The 25,152-nt window shown below is 41.6% G+C and overlaps 1 protein-coding gene across 1 annotated transcript in view; it reads left to right on the top strand.

Moving 5' to 3' along the window:
- Positions 1 to 25,152, top strand: part of ZNF704 (zinc finger protein 704) — a 301,875-nt gene that overhangs the window by 262,553 nt on the left and 14,170 nt on the right. Inside the window, exons 5-8 of the mRNA XM_049854450.1 lie at positions 8,389 to 8,489; positions 13,815 to 14,082; positions 16,846 to 16,950; positions 24,537 to 24,634. Coding sequence (XP_049710407.1) covers positions 8,389 to 8,489; positions 13,815 to 14,082; positions 16,846 to 16,950; positions 24,537 to 24,634 — 572 coding nt within the window. The remainder of the gene's footprint in view (positions 1 to 8,388; positions 8,490 to 13,814; positions 14,083 to 16,845; positions 16,951 to 24,536; positions 24,635 to 25,152) is intronic.

A 25,152-nucleotide genomic window follows, 5' to 3' on the forward strand; every position in this document is an offset into this window, starting at 1 on the left:
GCCCTGACTTTACCTGAGTTCCAGGCTTATATTCTCCAGTATCATACATGTCACCTGCTCTTAGTATATAATGTTATTAGGTGCCATCAAGTAGGTTTTTGACTCATAGTGTCCTCATATGACAGAGCAGAACTGCCCCATTGGGTTTTCTAGGCTATAATCTTTATGGAAGCAAATCACCAGGTATTTCTCCTGCAGAGCCATTAAGTGGATTTGAACTACCAACTTTTCAGTTAGCAGCCAAGCTCTTAATGATTCCACCACCAGTGCTCCTTTGATACATAATGCTGTTGTTAGGTGCCGTGGGGTTGGTTCCCATTCATATGAACCTGTGTACAACAGAACAAAATACTGCCCAGTCCTGTGCAATCTTCACAGTCATTGCTATGTTTCAGCCCATTGTAGCCAACCGTGTAAGTCCATTTCATTGAGGGTCTTCTTCTTTTTCGCTGACCATTTACTTGACCAAGCATGACGTCCTTCTCCAGAAACTAGACCCTCCTGATAACATGTCCAAAGAACATGAGACAAAGTCTCGTCATCCTTGCTTCTAAGGAGCTTTCTGGCTTTACTTCTTCCAAAACAGATTTGTTCATTCTTCTGGCAGTTCATGGTATAGTCAATGTTCTTCACCAACACGGTGATCCAAATGCATCAGTTCTTTTATCTTTTTTATTCATTGCTGAGCTTTCGCATGCCTATGAGGCACTTGAAAATACCATGGCTGGGGTCAGGCACACCTTACTCCTCAAGGTAACATCTTTGCTTTTTAACACTTTAAAGAGGTCTTTTGCAGCGCATTTGCCCAGTGCAATGCATCGTTTGATTTCTTGACTGTTGCTTCCATGCGTGTTGATTGTGGATCCAAGTAAAATGAAATCCTTGACAACTTCACTCTTTTCTCCATTTATCATGATGTTGCTTATTGTTCAGTTGTGAAGTTTTTTTTTTTTCTTTATGTTAGGATGTAATCCATACAGAAGGCTGTAGTCTTTGATCTTCATCAGTACATGCTTCAGGTCCACACCTATTCAATCTGTATGCTAAGCAAATAATCCGAGAAGCTGGACTATATGAAGAAGAACAGGGCATCAGGATTGGAGGAAGACTCATTAACAACCTGCGTTGTGCAGATGACACAACCTTGCTTGCTGAAAGTGAAGAGGACTTGAAGCACTTACTAATGAAGATCAAAGACCACAGCCTTCAGTATGGATTACACCTCTTACATAAAGAAAACAAAAATCCTCACAACTGGACTAATGAGCAACAACATGATAAACAGAGAAAAGATTGAACTTGTCAAGGATTTCATTTTACTTGGATCCACAATCAATAGCCATGGAAGCAGCAATCAATAAATCAAAAGATGCATTGCATTGGGTAAATCTGCTGCAAAGGACCTCTTTAAAGTGTTGAAGAGCAAAGATGTCACCTTGAAGACTAAGGTGCGCCTGACCCAAACCATGGTATTTTTAATCGCATCATATGCATGTGAAAGCTGGACAATGAATAAGGAAGACTGAAGAAGAACTGATGCCTTTGAATTGTGGTATTGGCGAAGAATATTGAATATACCATGAACTGCCAAAAGAACAAACAAATCTGTCTTGGAGGAAGAGCGGCCAGAATGCTCCTTAGAGGCAAGGATCGTGAGACTGCGTCTTATATACTTTGGACGTGTTGTCAGGAGGGATCAGTCCCTGGAGAAGGGCATCATGCTTGGTAGAGCACAGGGTCAGCAGAAAAGAGGAAGACACTCATCAAGGTGGATTGACACGGTGGCTGCAACAATGAGCTCAGGCATAACAACGATTGTAAGGATGGCTCAGGACCGGGCAGTGTTTCGTTCTGTTGTGCACAGGGTCACTATGAGTCGGAACCAACTCGACGGCACCTAACAACAACAGTATCCCCAATGTTCTGTTAAAAATGATTGCCTCCTGGTCTACATACAAGTTCTGCAGGATCCCTATTAAGTGTTCCAGAATTCCCATTCTTCACAACATTATCCATAATTTGTTATGATCCACACAGTCATATGCCTTTGCATAGCAATAAAACAGGTAAACATTTTCTGGTATTCTCTACTTTCAGCCAAGATCCATCTGACATCAGCAATGATATCCCTTGTTCCACATCCTCTTCTCAGTCCAGCTTGAACTTCTGGCAGTTCCCTGTCAGTGTACTGCTGCAACTGTTTTTGAATTATCTTCAGCATGATTTTACTTATGTGATATTAATGGTATTTTTTGATAATTTCCACGTTCCATTAGATCACCTTTCTTTGGAATGGGCACATATATGGATCTCTTCCAGTCGGTTGGCCAAATACCTGTCTTCCAAATTTCTTGGCATAGATAAGTGAGCACTTCCAGTGTTGCATCCCTTTGTTGAAACTTTTCAGTTGGTAATCCATCAGTTCTTGCAGCCTTGTTTTTCTACAGTGCCTTCAGTACAGGCTGGACTTCTTCCTTCATTACTATTGGTTCTTGATCATATGGTACCTCCTGAAATGGTTGAATGTCAGCCAATTCTTTTTGGTACAGTGAATGTGTGTATTTCTTCTATCTTCTCTTGATGCTTCCTGCATCATTCAATTTTTCACCCATAGAATCCTTTAATATTGCAAGTCAGGGTTTGAATTTTTTCTTCAGTTCTTTCAGCTTGATAAATGCCAAGCGTGCTCTTCCATTTTGATTTTCTATCTCCAGGTCTTTGCATATTTTATTATAATACTTTATCTTCTCGAGCTGCCCTCCAAAATCTTCTGTTCAGCTATTTTACTTCATCATTAATTCCTTTCACTTTAGCTACTCTACATTCAATAGCAAGTTTCAGAGTCTCTTCCAAAATCCATTTTGGTCTTTTTTTTTTTTTTTCCTTTTTTCATGATGTCATCCCACAACTCATCTGGTCTTCAGTCATTAGTGTTCAATGCATCAAATGTATTCTTGAGATGGTATCTAAATTCAAGTGGAATATACTCAAGGTCTTACTTTGGCTCTTGCAGATTTGTTTTAATTTTCTTCAGCTTCAACTTGAATTTGCATATGAGCAATTGATGGCCTGTTCTGCAGTCGTGCCTTGTTCTGACTGATATTGAGCTTCTCTGTTGTCTCTTTCCACAGATGTAGTCAATTTGATTCCTGTGTATTCTCACCAGTGAGGTCCATGTGCATAGTTGCCGTTTACATTGCTGAAAAAAGGTATTTGCAATGAAGAAGGCTTTGGTCTTGCAAAATTCTATCATGCTATCTGCGACGTCATTTCTGTCACCAAGGCCATATTTTCCAACTACGCATCCTTCTTTGTTTCCAACTTTTGCACTCCAATAGTTATCAATGCATCTTGATTGTATGTTTGATCAATTTCAGATTGCAGAAGCTGGTAAAAATCTTCAATTTCTTCATCTTTGGCCTTAGTGGTTGGTGTGTAAATTTGAATAATAGTAGTATTAACTAGTCTTCCTTGTAGGCAAACATATATTATCCTAACCCTGATGGCACTGTATTTCAGGATAGATCTTGAAATTTTTTTTTTTGACCATGGATGTGATGCCATTTCTCTTCAGTTTGTCATTCTCAGCATAGTAGACCTTATGATTGTCCAAATCAAAATGGCCAATACAATCTGGAGGGCATTATGGTGAGTGAAATAAGTCAGTCACAAAAGGACAAATGTTGTATGAGACCACTATTATAAAAACTCATGAAAAGGTTTACACACAGAAAGAAACAACCTTTGATGGTTACTGGCGGGGGGGGGAGGAGGAGGAAGAGGGAAACACCAACTAGAAAATAGATAAGTGGTAACTTTGGTGAAGGGTAAGAGTACACAATACTGGGGAAATCAGCACAACTTGGCCAAGGCCAAGTCATAGAAGATTCAGAGACACATCCAAACTCCCTGAGGGACCAGGTTACTGGGCTGAGGGCTGGGGACCATGGTCTTGGGGGACATCTAGCTCAACTGGCATAGCATGGTTTGTAAAGAAGATGTTTGACATCCTACTTTGGTGAGTAGCATCTGGGGTCTTAAAAGCTTGTGGGCGGCCATCTAAGATACTCCACAATCCCACCCTGCCTGGAACAAGGGAGAATGAAGAAAACCAAAGACACAAGGGGAAGATTAGTCCAAAGGACTAATGGACCACAACTACCACAGCCTCCACCAGACTGAGTCCAGCACAACAAGATGGAGCCCAGCTATCACCACAGATGGCTCTGACAGGGATCACAATAGAGTGTCCCAGAGAGAACTGGGGAAAAATGTAGAACAAAATTTTAACTCACACAAAAAGAACAGACTTACTGGTTTGACAGAGACTGGAGAAACCCTGAGAGTATGGACCCTGGATACCCTTTTAACTCGGTACTGAAGTCACTCCTGAGGTTCACCCTTCAGCCAAAGATTAAACAGGCCCATAAAATGAAACTGGACTAAATAGGACACCAGCCCAGGGACAAGGACGAGAAGACAGGAAAGAACAGGAAAGCTGGACACATACTGGTCCCACCCCATCTGGAGCAATGGAGAGTGAAGAAAACCAAAGACACAAGGGAAAGATTGTAGTCCAAAGGACTAATGGACCACAACTACCACAGCCTCCACCAGACAGTCCAGCACAACTAGATGGTGCCTGGCTAACACTGCAGACTGCTTTGACAAGGATCACAATAGAGGGTCCCTGGACAGAGCTGGAGAAAAATGTAGAACAAAATTGTAACTCACAAAAAAAAAAAAAAAGACCAAACTTCTTGGTCTGACAGAGACTGGAGAAAACCCCAAGAGTATGGCCCCTGGACATGCTTTTAGCTCAGTAATGGAGTCTCTTCTGAGGTTCACCCTTCAGCCAAAGATTAGACAGGTCTATAAAACAAATAGTAACACATGTAGTTCAACCATATATACGAGACTATGCAGAAGGGGACAGGAAAACTGGACGAATGGAAATGGGGAACCCAAGGTTGAGAAGGGGAGAGTGTTGTCACATCTCGGGGTTGGCAACCAGTGTCACAAAACAATATGTGTATTGTTTAATGAGAAACTAATTTGCTCTGTAAACTTTCACCTAAAGCACAATTAAAAAAAAAAAAAGGCCAATACCAGCCATTTCAGCTCACTAATGCCTAGGATATCGATCTTTATGCATTCCATTTCATTTTTGATGACTTCCAATTTTCTTTGACTCATACTTCATACAGTCCACGTTCCAGTTACTAGTGGATGTTTGCAGCTGCTTCTTCTCATTTTAAGTTGTGCCACATCAGCAATGAAGTCCGGAAAGCTTTACTTTAAACGTCCATGTCATCAAGGTCGACTCTAGGAGGCAGCTCTTCCCCAGTCATATTTTGAGTCCCTTCCAAACTGAGAGGCTCATCTTCCAGCACCATATCAGACATGCTCCGCTGCTATCCCTAAGGTTCTCACTGACCAATTTTTTTTCAGAAGTAGATCACCAGGTCCTTCTTTTCAGTTTAATGGAAGCTCTGCTGAAACCTGTCTACCATGGGTGACCCTGCTGGTATTTGAAATGCCAGTGGCATAGCCTCCAGCATCAGTGCAGCATGCAAGCTACCACAGTATCACAAACTAACAGACAGGTGATGGCCTTGCTAAATAGTAGGTGCTTAATACTTTGTTTAATTAAAGAAATGTCATTAGCAAAAATGTTTTGAATAAAGCAAAAAAGTTTTGATCTATAGCAACTCCATTCAGACAGATATGTGGACTATCAGGTACTTGTAATTTCTGCTTGAGTTCCTTAATTCCCTTAAGGGCAATGTATTTCCTACAGTGTAACTTCATAATTTAAAAATGGGCAGAAAGCACTCACAGTATGAGGCTTTGTTCATTAATATTGATAGGTCAAGTTAGGTGCTTTGAATAAAAATTACCAAGCAGAGTTCCTTTTTTGTGGACCTTGGGGCGGTGGGAAGGCAGGATTGAAACTCTCCTCCTTTGGCTCATCTTCCTTTGCAGTGGCCCAAGGAGATCAAGGAGCCTGAGCATTGTGAGCTGTCTTCTTGGAATAAACACAGACTTATCAGGAGCGTGTGCATTAAAGTCTCCTATGGAATGAACTCGACAGCATACAACAACAACAGTTCTTTGCTTCTCAGCTATCTTCACATCCCACTAACAGTTTTAGTTCCAGCTCCTGTAGCTACACCTCAGTACTGCACATTGCAGAGGGCAGTATCACTGAGCTGGTTGTGAGGCCCAGGAGTGGCAAGAAGGATGCCGGCCACCCAGGGCAGAGCCTCTTGGCCACAGCAGGCCACTGAAAGGTGGGCTTTTTCTGTTGTCACCAATCTACTCTAACAGACTGCAGCAACACTCAACTACACTTTGTCCTCTACTTGCCATGTTGAAAGAGACCATTCCCAACACACAGGACACTCCTCAGTTCTGGGAGCTTCCAGTGCCTTTTCCATTTAGAAAGTCTTCAGTGAAGGTGGCCGTCCAGTTCAGTCAACAGGATACTAATCCCATCAGTTATAGCTAGATGTGTCATCTTCTAAACATGTAAATGATTGCTTCGTAGAATCAGGATTATGACAACGGGAATCACAGCTACTCAATGGCAGAAATCCTACTAGACATGTTTAGCAAAGCTAAGTAAATCCCATCAGTTCAGGAAGGTGTCACCACTGTTTATTAGTAGGATAGCTTTACTATTTTAACAGGTTTATTGTTCCAAACTTCAGCAGCTTAACACAGTAAAGGTTTATTTCTCTCTCATGGCATAGTCCAATGCAGATGGTGAGAAGGGGCAGGTGTCTGCTCCACACAGTCCTCCAGGGACTTAAGCCCCTTCCTCCAAGGGGAGGGGTTCTTAACCCAGGGTCCACGAAGCTGTCACTTTTCTGATGAAGTAACTTGGATGGGAAAGGGGGAAGCATATCTTTATTGTCAATAACTTTCTAACTATAGTATTTCCTTCAATTATGATTGAGAGCCTCAAACCAGAATATTAGCACTTTGCAACCAATAAAAATAATAGATATTTTTCATATCATAATTGTAGCAGCTGTCATGAAGTATAATGACACCTTAATATTACTTTGAAATTATGGTAGTATTTAATATGTTAATAGAAAGTACATATATTTCTATGTCACAAAACATTTTTAGTATTTCGATAAACATATTTCAGTGTACTTGCTTTTTTTTGGTAATACTATGTATTTTATTTTGTACATTAAAAAACATTATCCTGAGACGGGATGCATAGGTTTCACCAGGCTGTAGAAAAAGTCCATAGCAAACAGAAGAACCTCTGATCTAGTGGCTCTGCCATCCCCTAAGACCTTCAGGATTTGTACATCTAGTCAGCAGAGCCAGTTGTGGTAGGGTGAAGGAGACATCAGTGGAGAAGTATTTAGGGTGAGGCTTAGGAGGGGTGTATATCACTCTTTCTGCTTTTCACCAGCCCTAATTCAGTCACATGGCCCCAACTGACTGCAAGGGATCTGGGAAATGAGGTCCAGTTGTATGGCCAGGAGGAGAAAGAAGTGGAGTTTGGTGAACATATGCAGTGTCTGTCACCATGCCTGAGGAAACAAGCAGCAAAGAGAAAGCATCCCAATGACAAGGGACCTCCCTGGAGAACACTTATTCTCCTATAACATTTAACTCCAGGAAGCATAGTCACCGTCATACCGTAATAGCCACCATTGATCGAATGCTCACTCCTGTCAGTGTTCTGCTAATGGTTCACTTCCATAACCTCATTCAATCCTTGTACTAACCCTCTGAGACAGGTACTATTATTGTTCTTATTTTATAGATAAGAGACTGATCCCCCAAGAAAGTAAGTCCAAAATCAGTGCTCTGAATCACTGTGCTGGACTGTTTTGGAAAATACTGAGACTTTGTTGAAGAAGGCAGAATTGTATACTATGGAGAGGGTGGTTCCTGGAGCCAGACTCCTTGGATTCATATCCTAGCTTTGCCACTAACCAGTTCTTTGACTGCGCATGACTTACTGAAGCTGTCTTTACATCTGCAAAATGGGGATAATCATAGTATCTGTCTTTTAGGATTAAATGAAATAAACACTTTGGACAGCACCTAGCACATAGTAAGTGCTCACTGAATGTTAAATAAAAAAGCCACCATTATTCAAGGCTAACTTACTGTGGCCAGCTCAATAAACCTGAAGTGAAACATTCCAGCTGAGCTCAGTTCTTGTATAGGATGTGGGAAAATGTCTGAGGTCATCAAGATACTCACCAGCTGGGGTATTTCCTGGAACGGTGGCCAAGTTACAGAAAAAAGGATATGAAGCTCTTACTTTTCTAATAAACATATATATGTTTGGAGGACAGAAATAAAATGGGTTAGTTTTCACTTCAGCATAACTTTCTCTCTCCTGTGTAGAACTCCATGAAAGTGATGTTCAAATGCCTCTGGAAAAACTGTGGCAAAGTGCTGAGCACCGCAGCAGGCATCCAGAAACACATCCGGACTGTTCACCTTGGGTAAGGCAGCCCTCACTGGCAAGCTCGCCTTTTAGCATAATATCCATCAGTTCAGTCTAGGGCCATCTACACCCAGAAATTACACATCACATTGTGCCTTCACAGTTCCGAGTACAGAAAAAGATACTGGGACTTGCTTGGTCTCCCTAATCAGTATATAGAGATGGCCCCATGCAGGTAATACAGGCCAATATGGCACAGTAGAAAGAATTTGAAGTTGTAAAGCCCCAATAATTTAGTTACTAAGTGATGTCAGGAAGTCACTGGTCTGAGCTTCAGTTCTTTCTGAAAAAATGAGGTTAATAATAATACAGACCCTGCAGGTTCATTTATGAGAGTCAGAGAGATAATATGAGAGTGACTTGTGAATTTTTTTTGTGTGTGTGTGAATTATAAAATGTGAAGGTAGGAGTTTCTAACCTGGGATCTATGGTTGGACTTCAAGAGGCCCTTGAACCCCCTGAAATAGTCTGTAAAATTAGAAAATTCCATGTGCTTTTTTTCTCAATGAAGAGTACTCACAGCTTGGAGTGTGAAAGGCAAGTATAACTTAAAAGGGTTAAAAATCACTGCATCAACCAACGTTGCCGTCGCTATTCCTAACATGCCTGCTAATCTGGCTCCATCAATTTGTTGATCAAATAGGCCCTCTATTTTCCTTATATTACGTAGCACTTAATTCCTCGACTGCAATAGGTACAACTAGGAACCTTTATAGAAAGCCCAAGAAAAATAAAATGAAGTTTTGGGAGCCACACCAGGGGGCAGTGGAGGGTCAGCAGTCTTGTACTTTAGTCTCTGGGTCTTTTTTGTTCTATGGTGTGCAACTTAGAAGGGACCATAAGAAGCTGTAAATTCTAGCCAGTGTACATAAGGCAAACACAAATGCATGACCAAGGCCCAACTGCTTGGCCACACGGGAGTCCTGTGTGGAGAAATAAAAGCAATAGTCACTTTACCCAGCAAGAGATAAATTCAGGGAATGCGTCATCCACAAAAAGTGGTATAGGCAGAAAACAGAAATGGGTTCTAAGGTGACGTTGCTGATCTGATGGTCAGCTCCAGCAGTGGCTGTGGAGAGAAGCAGGGATCAAACTCCCTAACCTTACGGCTGATGTTTGAGGAGACAGTCAGACGCTTCCCAAGCACTGACCCTGAAGGTCACAAAGCACTGTGGGTGCTGAGAATGTGGCCAAAGAAGCCTGGACTTCTGCTCCCCCAGCCATAGGGTCCATCTTCAAGAAACACCACATGGAATCTCTGCAGGGCAGAATGCCCTCAATGCTGTTCTAAAGCTTCTCAGACAGGCTTCCTGCAGTGTCTCTACTCCAGTCTCATCTCAGGACAATTCACAATGTAAATAGCTCAGAGTTATTTAAGGATTTAGAAACAGCTGCCTGAAGTTTTAGCCAGGAGGTAAGGTGTTTTTTAAAGTCTGTCTGCCCAGAGATTGAATCCTATTCAGTGCCACATGGAAGCACATGCCATTTAAATGTTTTTATAGATTGTTAAGTGGATACATGAATTTCCTTTTAGTTCCTGAGGTGCTTCACAGTGGGTTAAATTCAGAATGCAGCCACTTGACTTGCTTCCCTTGTTATTGTTTGTCGTTAGGTGCCGTTCAAGTCAATTTTGACTCACAGCAACCCTACGTACAACAGAACAAAACACTGCCCAGTCCTGCACCATCCTCACAATCTTTGCTATGTTTGAGTCCATTATTGCAGCCACTGTGTCAATCCATCTTGTTGAGGGTCTTCCTCTTTTATGCTGACCCTCCACTTTATCAAGCATGATGTCCTTCCCTAGTGACTAATCTCTCCTGATAGCATGTCCTAAGAACATGAGACGAAGTTTTGCTTCCCTTGCTTCTATAGAACATTCTGGCTGTACGTCTTCCAAGACAGATTTGTTTGTTCTTCTGGCAGTCCATGGTATATTCAGTATTCTTCACCAACACCATAATTCAAAGGCACGGATTCCACTTCGGTCTTCCTTATTCATTGTCCAGCTTTCACATGCATATGAGGCTATTGAAAATACCATGACTTGAGTCAGGCGCACCTTAGTCCTCAAGGTGACATCTTTGCTTTTTGACACTTTAAAGAAGTCTTTTGCAGCAGATTTGCCCAGTCTGCTCCCCCAGCATCCCTTTTTTACCAATGTGCTCTTAAAACTTGCCTAGGCATCTGAGACTTCATAGCCCTGCCAGTCATTCACAGGGATGGGCCTAGGTTAGCAGAAATCTAAGGCAGATCTGGACCTCAGCTTTCTCATGTGTCTTAGTCATCTAGTGCTGCTATAACAAAAATACCACAAGTGGATGGCTTTAACAAAGAGAAGTTTACTCTCTCACAGTCCAGTAGGCTATAAGTCCGAATTCAGGGTGTCAGGTCCAGGGGAAGGGTTTCTCTCTCTGTCAGCTCTGGAGGAAGGTCCATGTCATCAGTCTTTTCTTGGTCTGGGAGCATCTCAGCACAGGAAACTCAAGTCCAAAGGCCGCGCTTTGCTCCCGGCACTGCTTTCTTGGTGGTATGAGGTCCCCATGTCTCTCTGCTTGCATCTCTCTTTTGTATCTCAAAAGAGATTGGCTTACAATGGGTTGGAGAGAGATGCTGATGAGGAGTGAGCTACTTGCATCAGGTGGACACTTGAGACTATGTTGGCATCTCCTGTCTGGAGGGTAGATGGGAGGGTAGAGGGGGTTAGAAGCTGGCAAAATGGTCACAAAAAGAGAGACTGGAAGGAGGGAGCAGGCTGTCTCATTGGGGGGGGAGAGTAATTGGGAGTATGTAGTTAAGGTATATATAAGTTTTTATGTGAGAGACTGACTTGATTTGTAAACTTTCACTTAAAGCACAATAAAAATTATTTAAAAAAAAAAAGATTGGCTTAAGACACTACCTAATCTTGTAGACCTCATCAGTATAATTGCTCCTAATCCATTTTATTTCATCATAGTGATAGGATTTACAGCACATAGGGAAATCACATAAAATGGTGGACAATCACATAAGATTGTGGACAATCACACAGTGCTGAGAATCATGGTCCAGCTAAGCTGACAGATATTTTGCAGGAGACACAATTCAATCCATGACATCATGGAGGGGGAGAGAAAAATAGCCTTTGCCTTAATCCATGGGCTAGATTCAAAGCCTATAGGATAATGGGACATTTTTAATGAGTGTTGACTGTGTGTGAGGGTAGGGAGGGAGCATATCAAAGCCCAAAGAAAATATTTCTTGCATCTGATTTAATTGCAGTGCACACCACGCCAGTATAAAAAGTATACTGTTTCTCACTCCATTCTTGTATACCAGGGGCCGATCTTGATTTATCCCCAACTAGGATGCACGATTTCCCCCAGGGCTGTGTGTCTATTAGTAGCACTGGGCAGCCAGTTGCAACTTGGCCTGCCTTTTACTGGAAAGGAAGTGGGGACAGGAATAGAACAGACACACATTCTTCGTCCCACTCTCTGGGGTCATTAATGGTATGCTTGTCAGAAAGCCAAGCCTGCCAGACCTCATCCAGGATGAAGACACCTTCCCAGATGCCTCCTCTGGAGAGCTCAGGGGAAACAGAGCTAGGCTTGGAGACATCACTGATGTGATCAAAGAGAAAGGGCCTAGGAAGGAGGGGGGTTTATTGTAGGTTCTATGTGGGGATTGTAAGTGGGAAATTTTTTTCTTCTTTCTGAGTCAGTGATCTGCTGCTGGATGTATCTGTGAAATTCAGGGGATACCCCACAGAAGGGAGATGTACAGGGGCCTCTGCTCAGCCATCCCGTAAAGCCAGGGGGCTTCGTATGTATCACCTCTCCACAAAGTAACAAATCTACTCAGCATGTACTGAGTCACTTTACTTTCCTCAAAAGTTTTCTGTGAATTTTTTAGTCTCCATCTTCCAGATTGAAAAGTACAATATCCCATGTCTTGAGCAGAAGACTTTGAAAGCACCTCAGCAGCTTTGCTGGTTGTGGTAGTAGAGGATTTCTAATGTAGACTTTGTTTTAATAAGCAGTACAACACTTACCATGCATCAGGTACCCTTCTAAGCACTTTATAAATATTGACACACTTAATCCTCATAATAAGCAAGGAACAATAATTATCCCCATTGTATAAATGAAGAAACTGAGGCACAGGAACTACATGTAGGTTACTAAAATCATATACACAGCTAGAAAGTGACTGAGTCAAGATTTGAACCTAGGAAGTCTGACTTCAGATACTATGCATTTAACCACTGGGCTATAATGACCTCCTTTTCATTTGTTCATTCAACATTTAATAAGTACCAACTCTATGTCAAATACCTGATCTGCAGGAGGAACACGAAGATGAACAAGACACAGCCCTAGGGAATCACAGTCTTAGCGAAGGGATAACAAGGGAAGAAGCAATTACAGAAATGTGGTATGTAATTAAATAAAGGGATGAACACACTTCAAAGGGAGCACAGAGGCCCTAACAGGAGTTAGGTGCTAACTAGACAATAGCCAGAATGATCTTTTTAAAGAGTAGATGACTCAAAACCCTCCAGTGGCTTCCATCACATTCAGAATAAAGCGCCGTTATCACAGGCTACAAAGCCCTACATGATCTTGTCTCTGTCTCTGTTCCCATCTCTTCTCTCTTTACTCTCTCCCTCATGCCATGAGCTCCAGCCACCGGCCTCTCTGCCCTTTGAATTAAACACCAAGCCCACCCACCTCAGGCCTTTATGCTACTCCCTGCTGGTGCCTTCTTTCTGTAGGTCTCTGCCCGGCTTTCTCCCTCCCTTCATTCGGGTCTCTGCTCAAGCCGTGCCTCTTCAGTGAGCTTCCTTTGATGATCTGTTTAAAATTAACACACACCCCCAATCACTAACTCTGCTTATGGAGACTCTTACCACTGCTTATTTTTTCTTTATGGGACTTATCAGTACTTGATAAGTACTTGATGTATTAAATGTCTATTTTATAAAGAACCATGAAGGGTTTCTTGTCTGTCTCCCTCACTAAACTGTGAGTTCTATCAGGGCAGAGACTACACGTGCTTTTTTCACTGTAAAATTAGGAGACCCTAGAACACTGCCTGGACATGGTAGATTCACAATAAATTGTTGAATGATTTAGTAAATGAATGAATGAGCGAATTGCTTTAAGAGGTCAAGGAAGGTTTCCCTGGAAGCTCACAGTTGAGTGTTGCAGGATAAGAAAGCGTTTGCCAGCAGACAAGAGAGAGGAAGGCATTCTAAACAGAACATCCTGTGGAGGACTTTCGAAGCAAAAGGAAAGATAGGCCTGGTACAATTGCTTTGCTCTCTTTTTTGCATTAGGCGTGTTGGGGACTCTGACTACAGTGATGGAGAAGAGGACTTTTACTACACAGAGATCAAGCTCAACACCGACTCGGTGGTGGATGGACTGGGCAGCCCAGCCCCAGCATCTCCCTCCCAGTCCTTGGCTTCACCTCCTGCTTTCCCTATCCCCGATTCAAGCCGAACGGAAACTCCTTGTGCCAAAACTGAGACTAAACTGATGACGCCCTTGAGCCGCTCTGCTCCCACCACCCTCTACCTCGTGCACACCGACCATGCTTACCAGGTGACTTGCAAGGGACTCAGAGTAATCACCTTGACCCCTGACCAAAAACAGTAACATCTGACCTGTGTGAGTAAAGGGTAGCATGGTGGAAAATCAGCATCGTACAGTGCAGCTAGCCAGCAGCTGAGTCCATTTTTCTTTTTCTCTACTTACTCCAGTATCTCACACAGCTGAGACCCCAATGCTAACTAAAGCTCTGAGCCCATAAAGGTTGCTATGAGGATTAAAATTCTTATAGTATAAAGCCCAAAATGTGCCTGGCACATTTTGTAAGTATCTGATAAATAAAAAACGAATGCAAAGGTAGGCACTGGAAAACTTTTGACACAATGACAGAATCACCCTGCACCCCAAATCAGGGACTTCATGGCCTGTCTTCTAAATGGGTGATTACCTTCCCAGATTAGTGGATTTCAAAGTATCCTCCCCTGATCAGGTATCAGTATCACCTGAGAATATGTTGTATGCCCTCTAGTCAATTCCAACACAAAGGGACCCATATGACAAAGCAGAACTGCTCATGGGGTTTCCTAGGCTGTAATCTTTACAGAAGCAAGTCTTTTCTCCCTTGGAGCAGCTGGTGGGTTCTGACTGCAGACCTGACCTTTTGGATAGCAGCCGGGCATGTGTTAGAAATGTACCTTCTCAGGCGCCACCCAGACCTAGATCTGTAGCTCAGTGCTACATCCTGGTACTCTGTTGTAACAGGCCCATCTGATGCTCTCAAAGCTGAGAACTGCTGAGATAAGACATGAAAGAGGAATCCTGCAAATACAGGGGATAGGTCAAGCTCCTCTCTCTAGCAATTAACTCTTTTAAATGTTAATTTGTTTTATTAAACTTTCAACACATTCTAATTTTAAGAAAACATTTTGCCCATAATTCATAACCACTTCATGCAAACTTTTAAAGCCTCCTTTACATATTTGTAATTGTGGGTGGTATACTGGTTCTTAACCAAAAAGTCAGCAGTTCGAATCTACCAGCTGCTCCTTGGAAACCTTATAGGGCAGTTCTGCTCTGTCCTATAGGGCCCCTATGAGTTGGAATTGACTCAGCAGCAACAGGTTTGGTTTGGTGTGATTTTTTTATCCTTCTTTTATGGAGCCCTGGTGGTGCAGTGGCTAAGCACTCAGCTGCTAACAAAGGTCAGCGGTTCAAATCCACCAGCTGCTCCATGGAAACCCTATGGGGCAGTTCTACTCTGTCCTATAGGATTGCTATGAGTCAGAATCGACTCAAAGGCAATGGATTTGGTTTTGGGCTTTATCCTTGTTTTATAAAAACTTTCCATATAACTGAATAGTACTGAATACTATTAAGTAGAAACATCATAGTCATTCTTTTATTGTTAGGTATCCATTTTTCAGTCTATCAGGTATTTTCAGTATTAATAATTCTGCTATGAACTACTCTGTGCCTCTATTTTTTTTTCTTTAAATTTCCAGAAGAGTGGTTCCTGAGTCAGAAGATACAATGTGAACATTTTATGGCTTTTGCTATGAATTGCCAAAATACTTTCCAATGGTGCCAATTACAAACCCCTGTCATTGGCAAATATATATTTGTAATTAGAAGAACTAAACTTGTAGAGGAAGAAGTCGGCTGCCAATTTAGCTGACTTAAATTTAAGAACAATAGGATTAAATTGGCTGGTCCAGTGAATTTTATTCCTGACTCTTGAATGGCTTCTTAGAAATGGAAATGCTAATATACAGAATGCTAAGAATTTTGATATTTATTACCAAATTACCTTAAATCACCACTCATCATCACTATATTAAAGCTGTTATTTCCCAATTTGAGAGTAAGGAATAACATCTCACAGGTGTTCTAAAATAGGTATAGGTACATATAATAAAAATTCTTTTCAGAAATCAACAGTTGAAAATAATCTTTTATACCTTAGACAGACAGCTTGAGTATATAAAAAGTTGATTTCCAGCTACTTCGGACCCAGTTTAACTTCTTCCTATTAGGTAACTAGGTCCCTGGGTGGCACAAGTGGTTTGCACTCGGCTATTAACCAAAAGGTTGTAAGTTCTAGTTTACCCAGAGGCGCCATGGAAGAAAAGCCAGGTGATCAACTTCCCTAAGATTACAGCCATTGAAAACCCTATGGAGTGCAGTTCTACTCCGACACACATGGGGTTGACATAAGTCAGAATTAACTCAACAGCAACTGGTGACTAGGTAATTAGACTGTTATCAATACAGCTGAGACCATTTCTGAGGCCGTCTACTTTGGTAAGGAGAGTCCCTACCAACGAAGCAACGCACTGCCATCAAGTTGAATCCGACTCATAGTAACCCCATAGGACAAAGTAGAACTGCCTCACAGGGTTTCCAGGGCTATAAATCTTTACAGAAGCAGACTGCCATAGCTTTCCCCTATGGAGCAGCTATGGGTTTGAACTGCTGACCTTTCGGTTGGTAGCTGAGTGCTTTAACCACTGCACTGCCACAGCGCCAATGGGAGTCCTTAGGTGGTACAAACGATTAATGCTCTTGGCTGCTAACTGAAAGGTTGGAGGTTCAAGTCCACACAACCTCAGAAAAAAGACCTGACAATCTACTTCTGAAAAATCAGCCATTGAAATCCATTTGCAAGACACAGGTAACACACATGGAATGTCACACATCAGGTCGCCATGAGTCAGGATCAGCTCGACGCCAACTAATAGTGGTGACTTTGGTAACAGCAGCTTAAAATTCTGAGGAAAAATGTTCTTTCATAACAGTGTTCTGTTTTCTGTTTAACAGGCCACACCTCCAGTGACCATTCCAGGATCGGCCAAGTTCACCCCCAATGGCAGCAGCTTCAGCATTTCCTGGCAGTCTCCTCCAGTTACCTTCACAGGCATTCCAGTGAGTAGAAAAACAAAACAGCTAGAAATCTGGTCAAAGCCAAACATAAATTTAGAGAACAAATTGTAGAAATATGCAAGAAAAAGACCAAAGTTGGAATACCAGAAGTAATATATTTCTTAAGTGACATTTGTCAACTCAGCAGCAAGGTCCAGACCCAACTCTCTATGAAAAGGTGTTTTGACTGTGATTTTAGAAAACTAGAGCTTCAGCTGCTGATAAACAACTTCTTGGAAAATATCTAGATTTTTTGTACGTTTGTGGTATATTTATATGTTACCAAATGCTTTCTAAGCTGAACTCCGATCCTGTGCATAAAAGACGGTGTTATCATTATAAATAACCATGTAAAATTCATGACTTTGAAATTAGTGTTTTGTGGATATGTCATTTTGAAGGTTCAAAAAAATAAACCATTTTTTTCCTCCAAAGCTTGAATAACCCATGCTGGTGGATAATTTGAAAATAAGTGAGTGCTGAAATATGCAATCAAATTTAAGTAGTATATAAGAAGAATGTGATTTGACATATTAAATGATTGCTGTCTGATGAATCACCATGAATTTCCTTAATTCCTAACCCATTCATTTAAAAATATATTGGGTCTTTTATAGCTTATCACAGAATACCCATAGGCCAGCACACTGTCGATGCTCACGGTGGTGTATAACCACTGATAAGGTTCAGAAAGTGGCTTAGGATAACATACATTAACCTTATTTCCTCCTTTCCACTCTTCACAAAAGCCTCTTATTGTCAGCCAGTGGCAACTCCCAAAGGTTTCCTGCAAAGACTGAGGCCTCCTACAGAGCTGATAAAAATGAAAGTGGCTGAATCAATTATGCTGTGCTCCATCGATGAATAATTTATTAAATTCCACAGAGGAATAGCCAACAATTAAAAGCAGCCTGCTGGCAGCAATTTGGGAAATGGTGGCTTCCAGAAAATATTCCTGGAATTCCAATTTTTAACAATCCTTTGGATCTGGAGTAATTATGAAAGTTGCCTGTTTAATTGAGTAGTGATAAATACTGGTAGCTCTGAAAGAGCAAGAATGCAACGAGTGGCCTTATTAGTAGACGTTAGAAGAGAACAGATCAGACGTGTAGAAATTAGGTTTGCTTCTGGCAAGAATGGAAACCCTGGTGGCGTAGTGTTAAGAGCTACGGCTGCTAACCAAAAGGTTGGCAGTTCGATTCACCAGGCACTCCTTGGAACCCTATGGGGCAGTTTTACTCTGTCCTATAAGGTTGCCATGAGTCGGAATCAACTCGACAGCAACGAGTTTGGTTTTCGTTTTTGGTTTGCTGGCAAGAATGCTGATCTCTTGTTGCAGGTGTCAGAGGTTAACAATCTGTCCATTGCGGGACTTTTTTTTTTTTTTTTTGGTCTTGGTAGATATACAAAAAACCAAAGTGGCTCTCAATATCACTTTTGAGGCAACCCTTCTGTGTTAACCTAGAATATCAACTACACAATACAGAATTATAGAGACTTGCTACTCTGCATCCTGTTTATTTCTGTCTTTGACTTGGGAAAAACTTTCAAGAGCATAAACCGTATTTGCTCATCTGGTATAAAAACAAGTACATAGTGTGTAGATGGAACAGCCCAATTCAAACATCTTTTCAGATTACCTCTATGACCCAACCAGGATGAATTTTTTTTCCCCCTTTGCTTTTTAAATAAAATCATTACTTTCTGAAGTACGAAGAATCCCTCTGGGCGTTTTTTACTATCTGCACGTCCTCCAGAGTCTCTGAATGTCTCACACAGCAGGATACCAGCCAAACCAAAAAAAAAAAAGCAGTTGCTATAGAGTTGATTCAACTCATGGCAACCACCTGATGTCGGAGTAGAACTGTGCTCATAAGAGTTTTCAGAGGCTGATTTTTCAGAAGTAGATCTCCAAGCCTTCCTTCCAAGGTACCTCTGCATGAACTCAAACCTCTAGTCTTTTGGTTAGCAGCCAAGCACCTAACTGTTTGCAGCAACCAGGTAGAATTTAAGAACATGTGATTTTCTGCCTTCTGAATTAGTATAATAGGGTTTTCAGATAGAAGCTCTAATAGTTTTAAACTATAATAAAATTAGTATTAATGATGATTCCAACTGTATCTAAACTAAAAAATAGCAGTTTCCATTTTATAAAATGCTTTTTAAAAAACACATTACTCTGTACTCCAAAAGGAATACTCTGAGGTTGTCAAATCAACCCCATTTAGGATTTCTTTTTCTTGCACATCTTTGAGGCCTGGTATTGAAGCAGAGATTCTTTTATACACTTCCTAGCAAGACAGTGAAAATGACATTCTGAAAAAGCCAAAGGTTTTCAGGATTTTATTTATTCATTTGCCTATGCTAGATTTCCTGAACACTGGACTTTTAATAAGTTCCCTGGGTAAAACCTTTGCCCAGCGGTGTGTAGCCTGTGAGGCTGATCTGCATATTTACAAATGTAACTCCAAGTTCTGTCTTTTCTAGCCTAAGGCTGTGGAGAAAGGAAGAGGGAGGAGAGGAGACCCTTGTTAATTATAGCTTTCAGGCAACCACTCCCCCCCTCCCCATGACCTGCCTTTTCTTATAATTATCTCCCTGTCTCTGTCTTTTCATCACTAAAAGCTAAGATCTCTTGGTCCCCAAACAAGAAAAGTAGAAGCTAGTTAACCTGCTATCCAGGAGCAGTACCAGGAGGCTTCAGGCCTTCAGGAGGGTCTCTAAACTTGAAATAGAGTGACTAAATGTTAAGATTCTTAGCTGATTTGGGTTAATTTTTTTTTTATTGGTAACTTATTTTTGTTGTTGAAAATATACATAGCAGAACATACACGAATTCAACAATTTCTACATGTACAATTCAGTGACACTGATTACATTCTTCAAGTTCTGCGACCATTCTCAGTGTCCTTTTCCGAATTGTTCCTCCCCGGTTAACATACAGTCACTGCCTCCCCTAAGCTTCCTATCTAATCTTTCAAGATGCTATTGACAATTTGAGGGTTTTTTTTTTTTTTAACATCTTGAAAGAAGATTCAGAATATTATAAGAGGCTAAAGCCAAGCCAGGGGTTCTTATTTGTGTTTTTTTCATTTGAGAATGAGAAAATTCACCAAAAAATCTCTCCAACATATATACAGAAGGGCACAACATCTGTATTACTGCTCTGGTGTAAGGCTCTGATGCAGACCATGGCTCTCGCATTCATGAGCTGTGACCTCGAGCTAGTCACGTGGCCTCTCTAAATCAGTGACCTGTACTGTAATACTACCTTGTAGTGTTGTTTATGGTGTGAGGATTAAATGAGCTATGCATACAAGGTATTCGGCACAGTGCCTGGCATGTGCCTAACACTATGAAGTGCTGTGAAGCACTTACTCTTATTGTTACCTTTGACATGTCCCATTACTATAATACAGAGGATAGATAAAGTAGATCTCCCTATTTAGGATTGATTCATATAACACAAATATACTCACTCCCTAGGGGAGTTTAGTCATGATTTTTACAGATGTGGTTTAGAGTTCATTAAACTATTCTGAGGTCATACCTAATTAGTAGACAAATTATGAGCATGCAGTTCTAATAATTTTATTTAGAAATTATATACATATAGTGTTGTTCAAGTGTATTATGTACTTTATAAATTTTGACCTAATGTAGAACTTAGAAGTGGTAAAGATATTTTTTTTCATTGAAATGTGGAGACCACTGGTAGAGATAACCAAAATAATGCTTTAGGTGGAGCCAATATGGCACTAGAGACCATGCTGTACCTCTGCAGCAAAGACCCAAAAAATTAAGTAAAACGAATACAAACATCGACGTTGGAACCCTAAGCATCAAATGAAGGGATAAAAAATTAGACCATGCACCAAATAGAAGAAGAAACTGACAGAACAGAATAAGGAGAGCTGCGGAGTAGGAGTCTCCTGCTAGCTAATGCTTCGCCATCTTGGAACACAGCCAGTAACGACCCCGGACAGAGACAACAAGAAGGCAACTTCATGGAGCTCCCAACAGGAGACGGAGCACCCAGTAACCAGAGATACATGTTTTCCCACCCCTCACCCTTCTACCCTGTATGCTGCCTCTCTGCTCTCCAATAGGCACAGTCACTTGGCCAGAGTCACTGGCTCACTGCTGCTCCAGGTTCGCTCTGCTCATACTGGTGAGGTACCTCAGTGCAATACTTCTTTTTCTCTTTCCCTTTCTCCTTCCCCCCCTCCCTCCTACCTAGCCCCCTGCACTACCTCTGCCCCTCCCTGACAGGCCATGCCACATCACCTAGCAACGGACACACCAGCTTGCCACCACTCTGATTCTGCCCCATCCCCAACAGCCAGTTCCCTCAGCACCGTATATTTATTCATTTCTTCCCTCTCTCTCCCTTCCTTCCTTTCCTTTCTCCTGCCTACCTAGCCCTGTGCACTGCCTCTGCCTCTTTTTGACAGGCCATGCTGTACCACTCAGCTAGAGAGCCAACAGCACATGACCTCCCAGGGTCTGCTCCATCCCCACCCACCGGCTCCTCCGCACTGCCCTTTTTGTTTGCCTTTTTTGTTTTGTTTTGTTCTGTCTTCTCTCTTTTCTTTCTCTCTCCTACCTAGCTCCACTCATCACATTGTCTCTATCCCTTCCTGCCTCTTTGCACTGCCCACTGAGCACCGTGCCTCTGAGCAGCATTGGCACAGACCTCCAGACCCCAAGACCCCATCCTGTGATGCCCCCCCCAGCTCAGCCACACTGAGCAATGTGCTCCCAAACAGCAACAGCACAGACCCCTGGACCCTGCCCCACCAAGCACTGTACCATAGCACTGCTGTGGACCCCTGAACTCACCCCACGCCACCCCCTGACCCCACCCCATTGAATGTTGTGCCCTTGAGTGGCACTGGTGCAGAGGCCTGGACCCAGCTCCATGCCACTCCTGGCCCCACCCCAGCTAGCAATGCACCCCCATGCAGAACCAGTGCGACCTCTGGACCCCTGGCCCCACTATACCGTGCCCAGACCCTCCTCACAAGCCCTTTTCATGACACAGACAAATGACCCATCCCTGCTGCTCACCCTCCACCAGACCTGCCCTGCTATACCATAGCTTAGTGACTAGACAAGGTGGTGAGAACTATCATACCAACAGACAAGCAACAAAGAAAACATGCCCAGCCCGCCTGCCCAAACATAATCAAATATTGAAAAAAGCAGGATGGAACAAGCCAACCTACAGTCAATAAACACAGAAAATAATTTCTGAATGTCTTGGAGACAGCATATGATATCAAAACATATTAAAAAAAAAAAAAACGGGATGGCTCCAGTAAGCAACTAAAATGAAATACCAGATGACCGTCTGGTAGAAGAAAAGGCACTGAGACTACTTGATAGGGAATTCAAAAGTCTAATATTCAGGGCTGTCCAAGAGATTAGGAAAGAGATCAAGGAAAACACAAATCTAAGGGAAAAAAAATAGACAAAATCATGGAAAGTACAGTCAAAACCAGGAAAAACACACACAAAGCAATGGAAGAATTCAGGAAAATAATACAGGAACAAAACGTCAAAATAAACAATTAGAAATCATTCAAAAACAGCATTTAGAAATCCAAAAGAAACAAGAAAATTTCAGAAATGGACAATATAATAGAAGGTTTTAGGAGCAAATGGAAGACAGGGCCAGCAAAACTGAAGACAAATCCACAGCTCCCACTTTGAGAAAAATATCAGAGAACACCTATGAAGGGTAAGACTAGGCTTTGATTACTCAGCAGAAACCATGCAGGCAAGAAGGCAGTGGGTCGATTTACAAAACCTTGAAAGAAAAAAGATGGCCAACCAAAGAAAAATATGTCCTGCAAAACTCTTGCTCAAATATAATGGCAAAATTAGGATATTTCCAGATAAAGGGAATATATAAAAACCAAACCAAACATACAAGAATTATTAAAGGGAGTCCTTCAGTTAGAGAACCAACAAAATTGGAAAACAAACTGAACACAGGACACATGACAGCATCAGCCATATGCACAATAAAAAACATTGTCTGGGAAAATAACACCAATGAACTTTCTGTTACACCTAGAGAAAATAGAAAGTTGTAGGGCCTGTACATCTAAACACACGCCTTAGGAATGTTCCCATGACAGTTCATTGACAAAGCTATTTCTATGGCTGTGTTGGAAACCCTGGTGGCGGAGTGGTTAAGAGCTACGGCTGCTAACCAAAAGGTCGGCAGTTCCTTGGAAACCCTATAGGGCAGTTCTACTCTGTCCTACAGGGTTGCTGTGAGTCAGAATCGACTTGTTGGCAGTGGGTTTGGTTTTGGTTGGGTTTGGTGTTGGCTTCTAGGTAATTTTTTTTTTAATTTATTAAGCGTATGCTCTTCTGTATATGGCAATACTGTATAATTACTTGATACATCATCATTTCTTTTGTTAGGAAAATTAGTTTTTTGCAGCTTTGAGAATCCCAAGAGCTGGCAAGATATTTAGTATTATGAGAGCAGGTGATAGAAAGGGTCTAGTGAGTAGTCCAAGAGGGATCAAGGACAAGAGGGGCTCTCCTGTTAGTACAACCAAGAGCAGGAGTACTAAGGGGTGAAGCCCATGCTGTGGAGTCCACTAGAGCTGCAGTACAATGCTGGCTCTGCCATTTACAAGTTCCATGAACTGGAACAAGTTATTTAACCTCTCTATACCTTTGTTTGGAAACCCTGGTGGCGTAGTGGTTAAAAGCTACGGCTGCTAACCAAAAAGTTGGCAGTTGAAATCCACCAGGTGCTCCTTGGAAACCCTATGGGGCATTTCTGCTCTATCCTATAGGGACGCTATGAGTTAGAATTGACTCAACGGGTTTGGCTTTTTTTGGTTGCCTTTGTTTCCTTCTCTGTAAAATGGGAACGCTAATAGTACTTCTCACCACATCAGGTAGCTGTAAAAATTAAAGCTGTTACCAGCACACCTGGCACATACTGAGTGCTCAGTAAATATTACATGGATGGCATATATTCTTGATTTACTCAGGCTCTTTGCTTCCTGTCTTTATTTCTTGATTGGACCCCAGAGTCTGCTGTCAGGGTGTCTTATGCAAGAATCCATTTATTTAGTGGCTGAATGATTTAATAGAAAGAATAAACAGAAGGCCTAGGTCCACATTGTGTCATTGCCACTGACTAGCTGTATAACTGTAGATAAATCTCTTAACCTCTCTCAATAATATTTATCTCTAGAAGAGGAATCATGTGGCCTGCTCTAGCTGACAGGGTTCATAAACGAAACAAGCAGAAATATACTTTAAGGTTTAAAATATTATTCAAGAGGTAATATATTATTATGGGCAACTTGGGATGCATACATAAGAAATCATCAAGATTTTTGAAGTATTAATTGTTGCTAGGTCTTTTCCATTTGGGAATGCATTTAAATGTTGCCATAAGCATCATTCCATCTATCTTAACACGTGGTCTCTGTGAAGGAAATGGTTCATCTCTGCATCTGACGGTCAAGTACTACTATCCATGCAGCAAAGGCTAAATAAATGTATGGTGAGGAGAAACTGCCCTGTAAACTTTGTTTCCATGTGTTTACCAGGTCTCACCAACACATAACCATCTGATGGGCACAGGAGAGCAGAGACAGCACGCTCACACAGTCCTGTCCTCCCCACCCAGAGGAACCGTCAGCCTAAGGTACAACTACTTGAAATGCCACATGTCTCATCGCAAGGAATTACATGAAAAATAGAACAATGGCAAGGAAGAGAGAAACCTGAAATACAATCTTCCATAAAATTTTCCCAGAATCACTGAAATACCCTTTCTTTTGATCCCGTTTTCTTCCCCCCATTCATTCACTATTAACAAGTTTGTTGTTTTAAGGGGTAATGGTTTACAGTAAATTTTATTATTTTTTTATTGTGATGATATATATATAACAGAACATTTGCTATTTCAACCGTTTTTACGTGTACAGTTCAGTGACATTAATTACATTCACCATGTTGTACAACCATCATCACTACCTGTTTCTAAGTTTTTTCTTTCCCCTTAACAGAAACTCAGTACCCCTTCAGCCACAACTCCCATTTCCTCTTCCCCAACTCCTGACAACCACTAATAAACATTGTTCTCTATGGATTTATCTATTCTAGGTAGTTCATATAAGTGGCGTCATACAGTATTTGTTCTTTTGTGTCTGACTTCTTTTG

The sequence above is a fragment of the Elephas maximus genome, chromosome 15, assembly GCF_024166365.1.
Source record: "Elephas maximus indicus isolate mEleMax1 chromosome 15, mEleMax1 primary haplotype, whole genome shotgun sequence".
Taxonomy (NCBI): Eukaryota; Metazoa; Chordata; class Mammalia; order Proboscidea; family Elephantidae; genus Elephas; species Elephas maximus.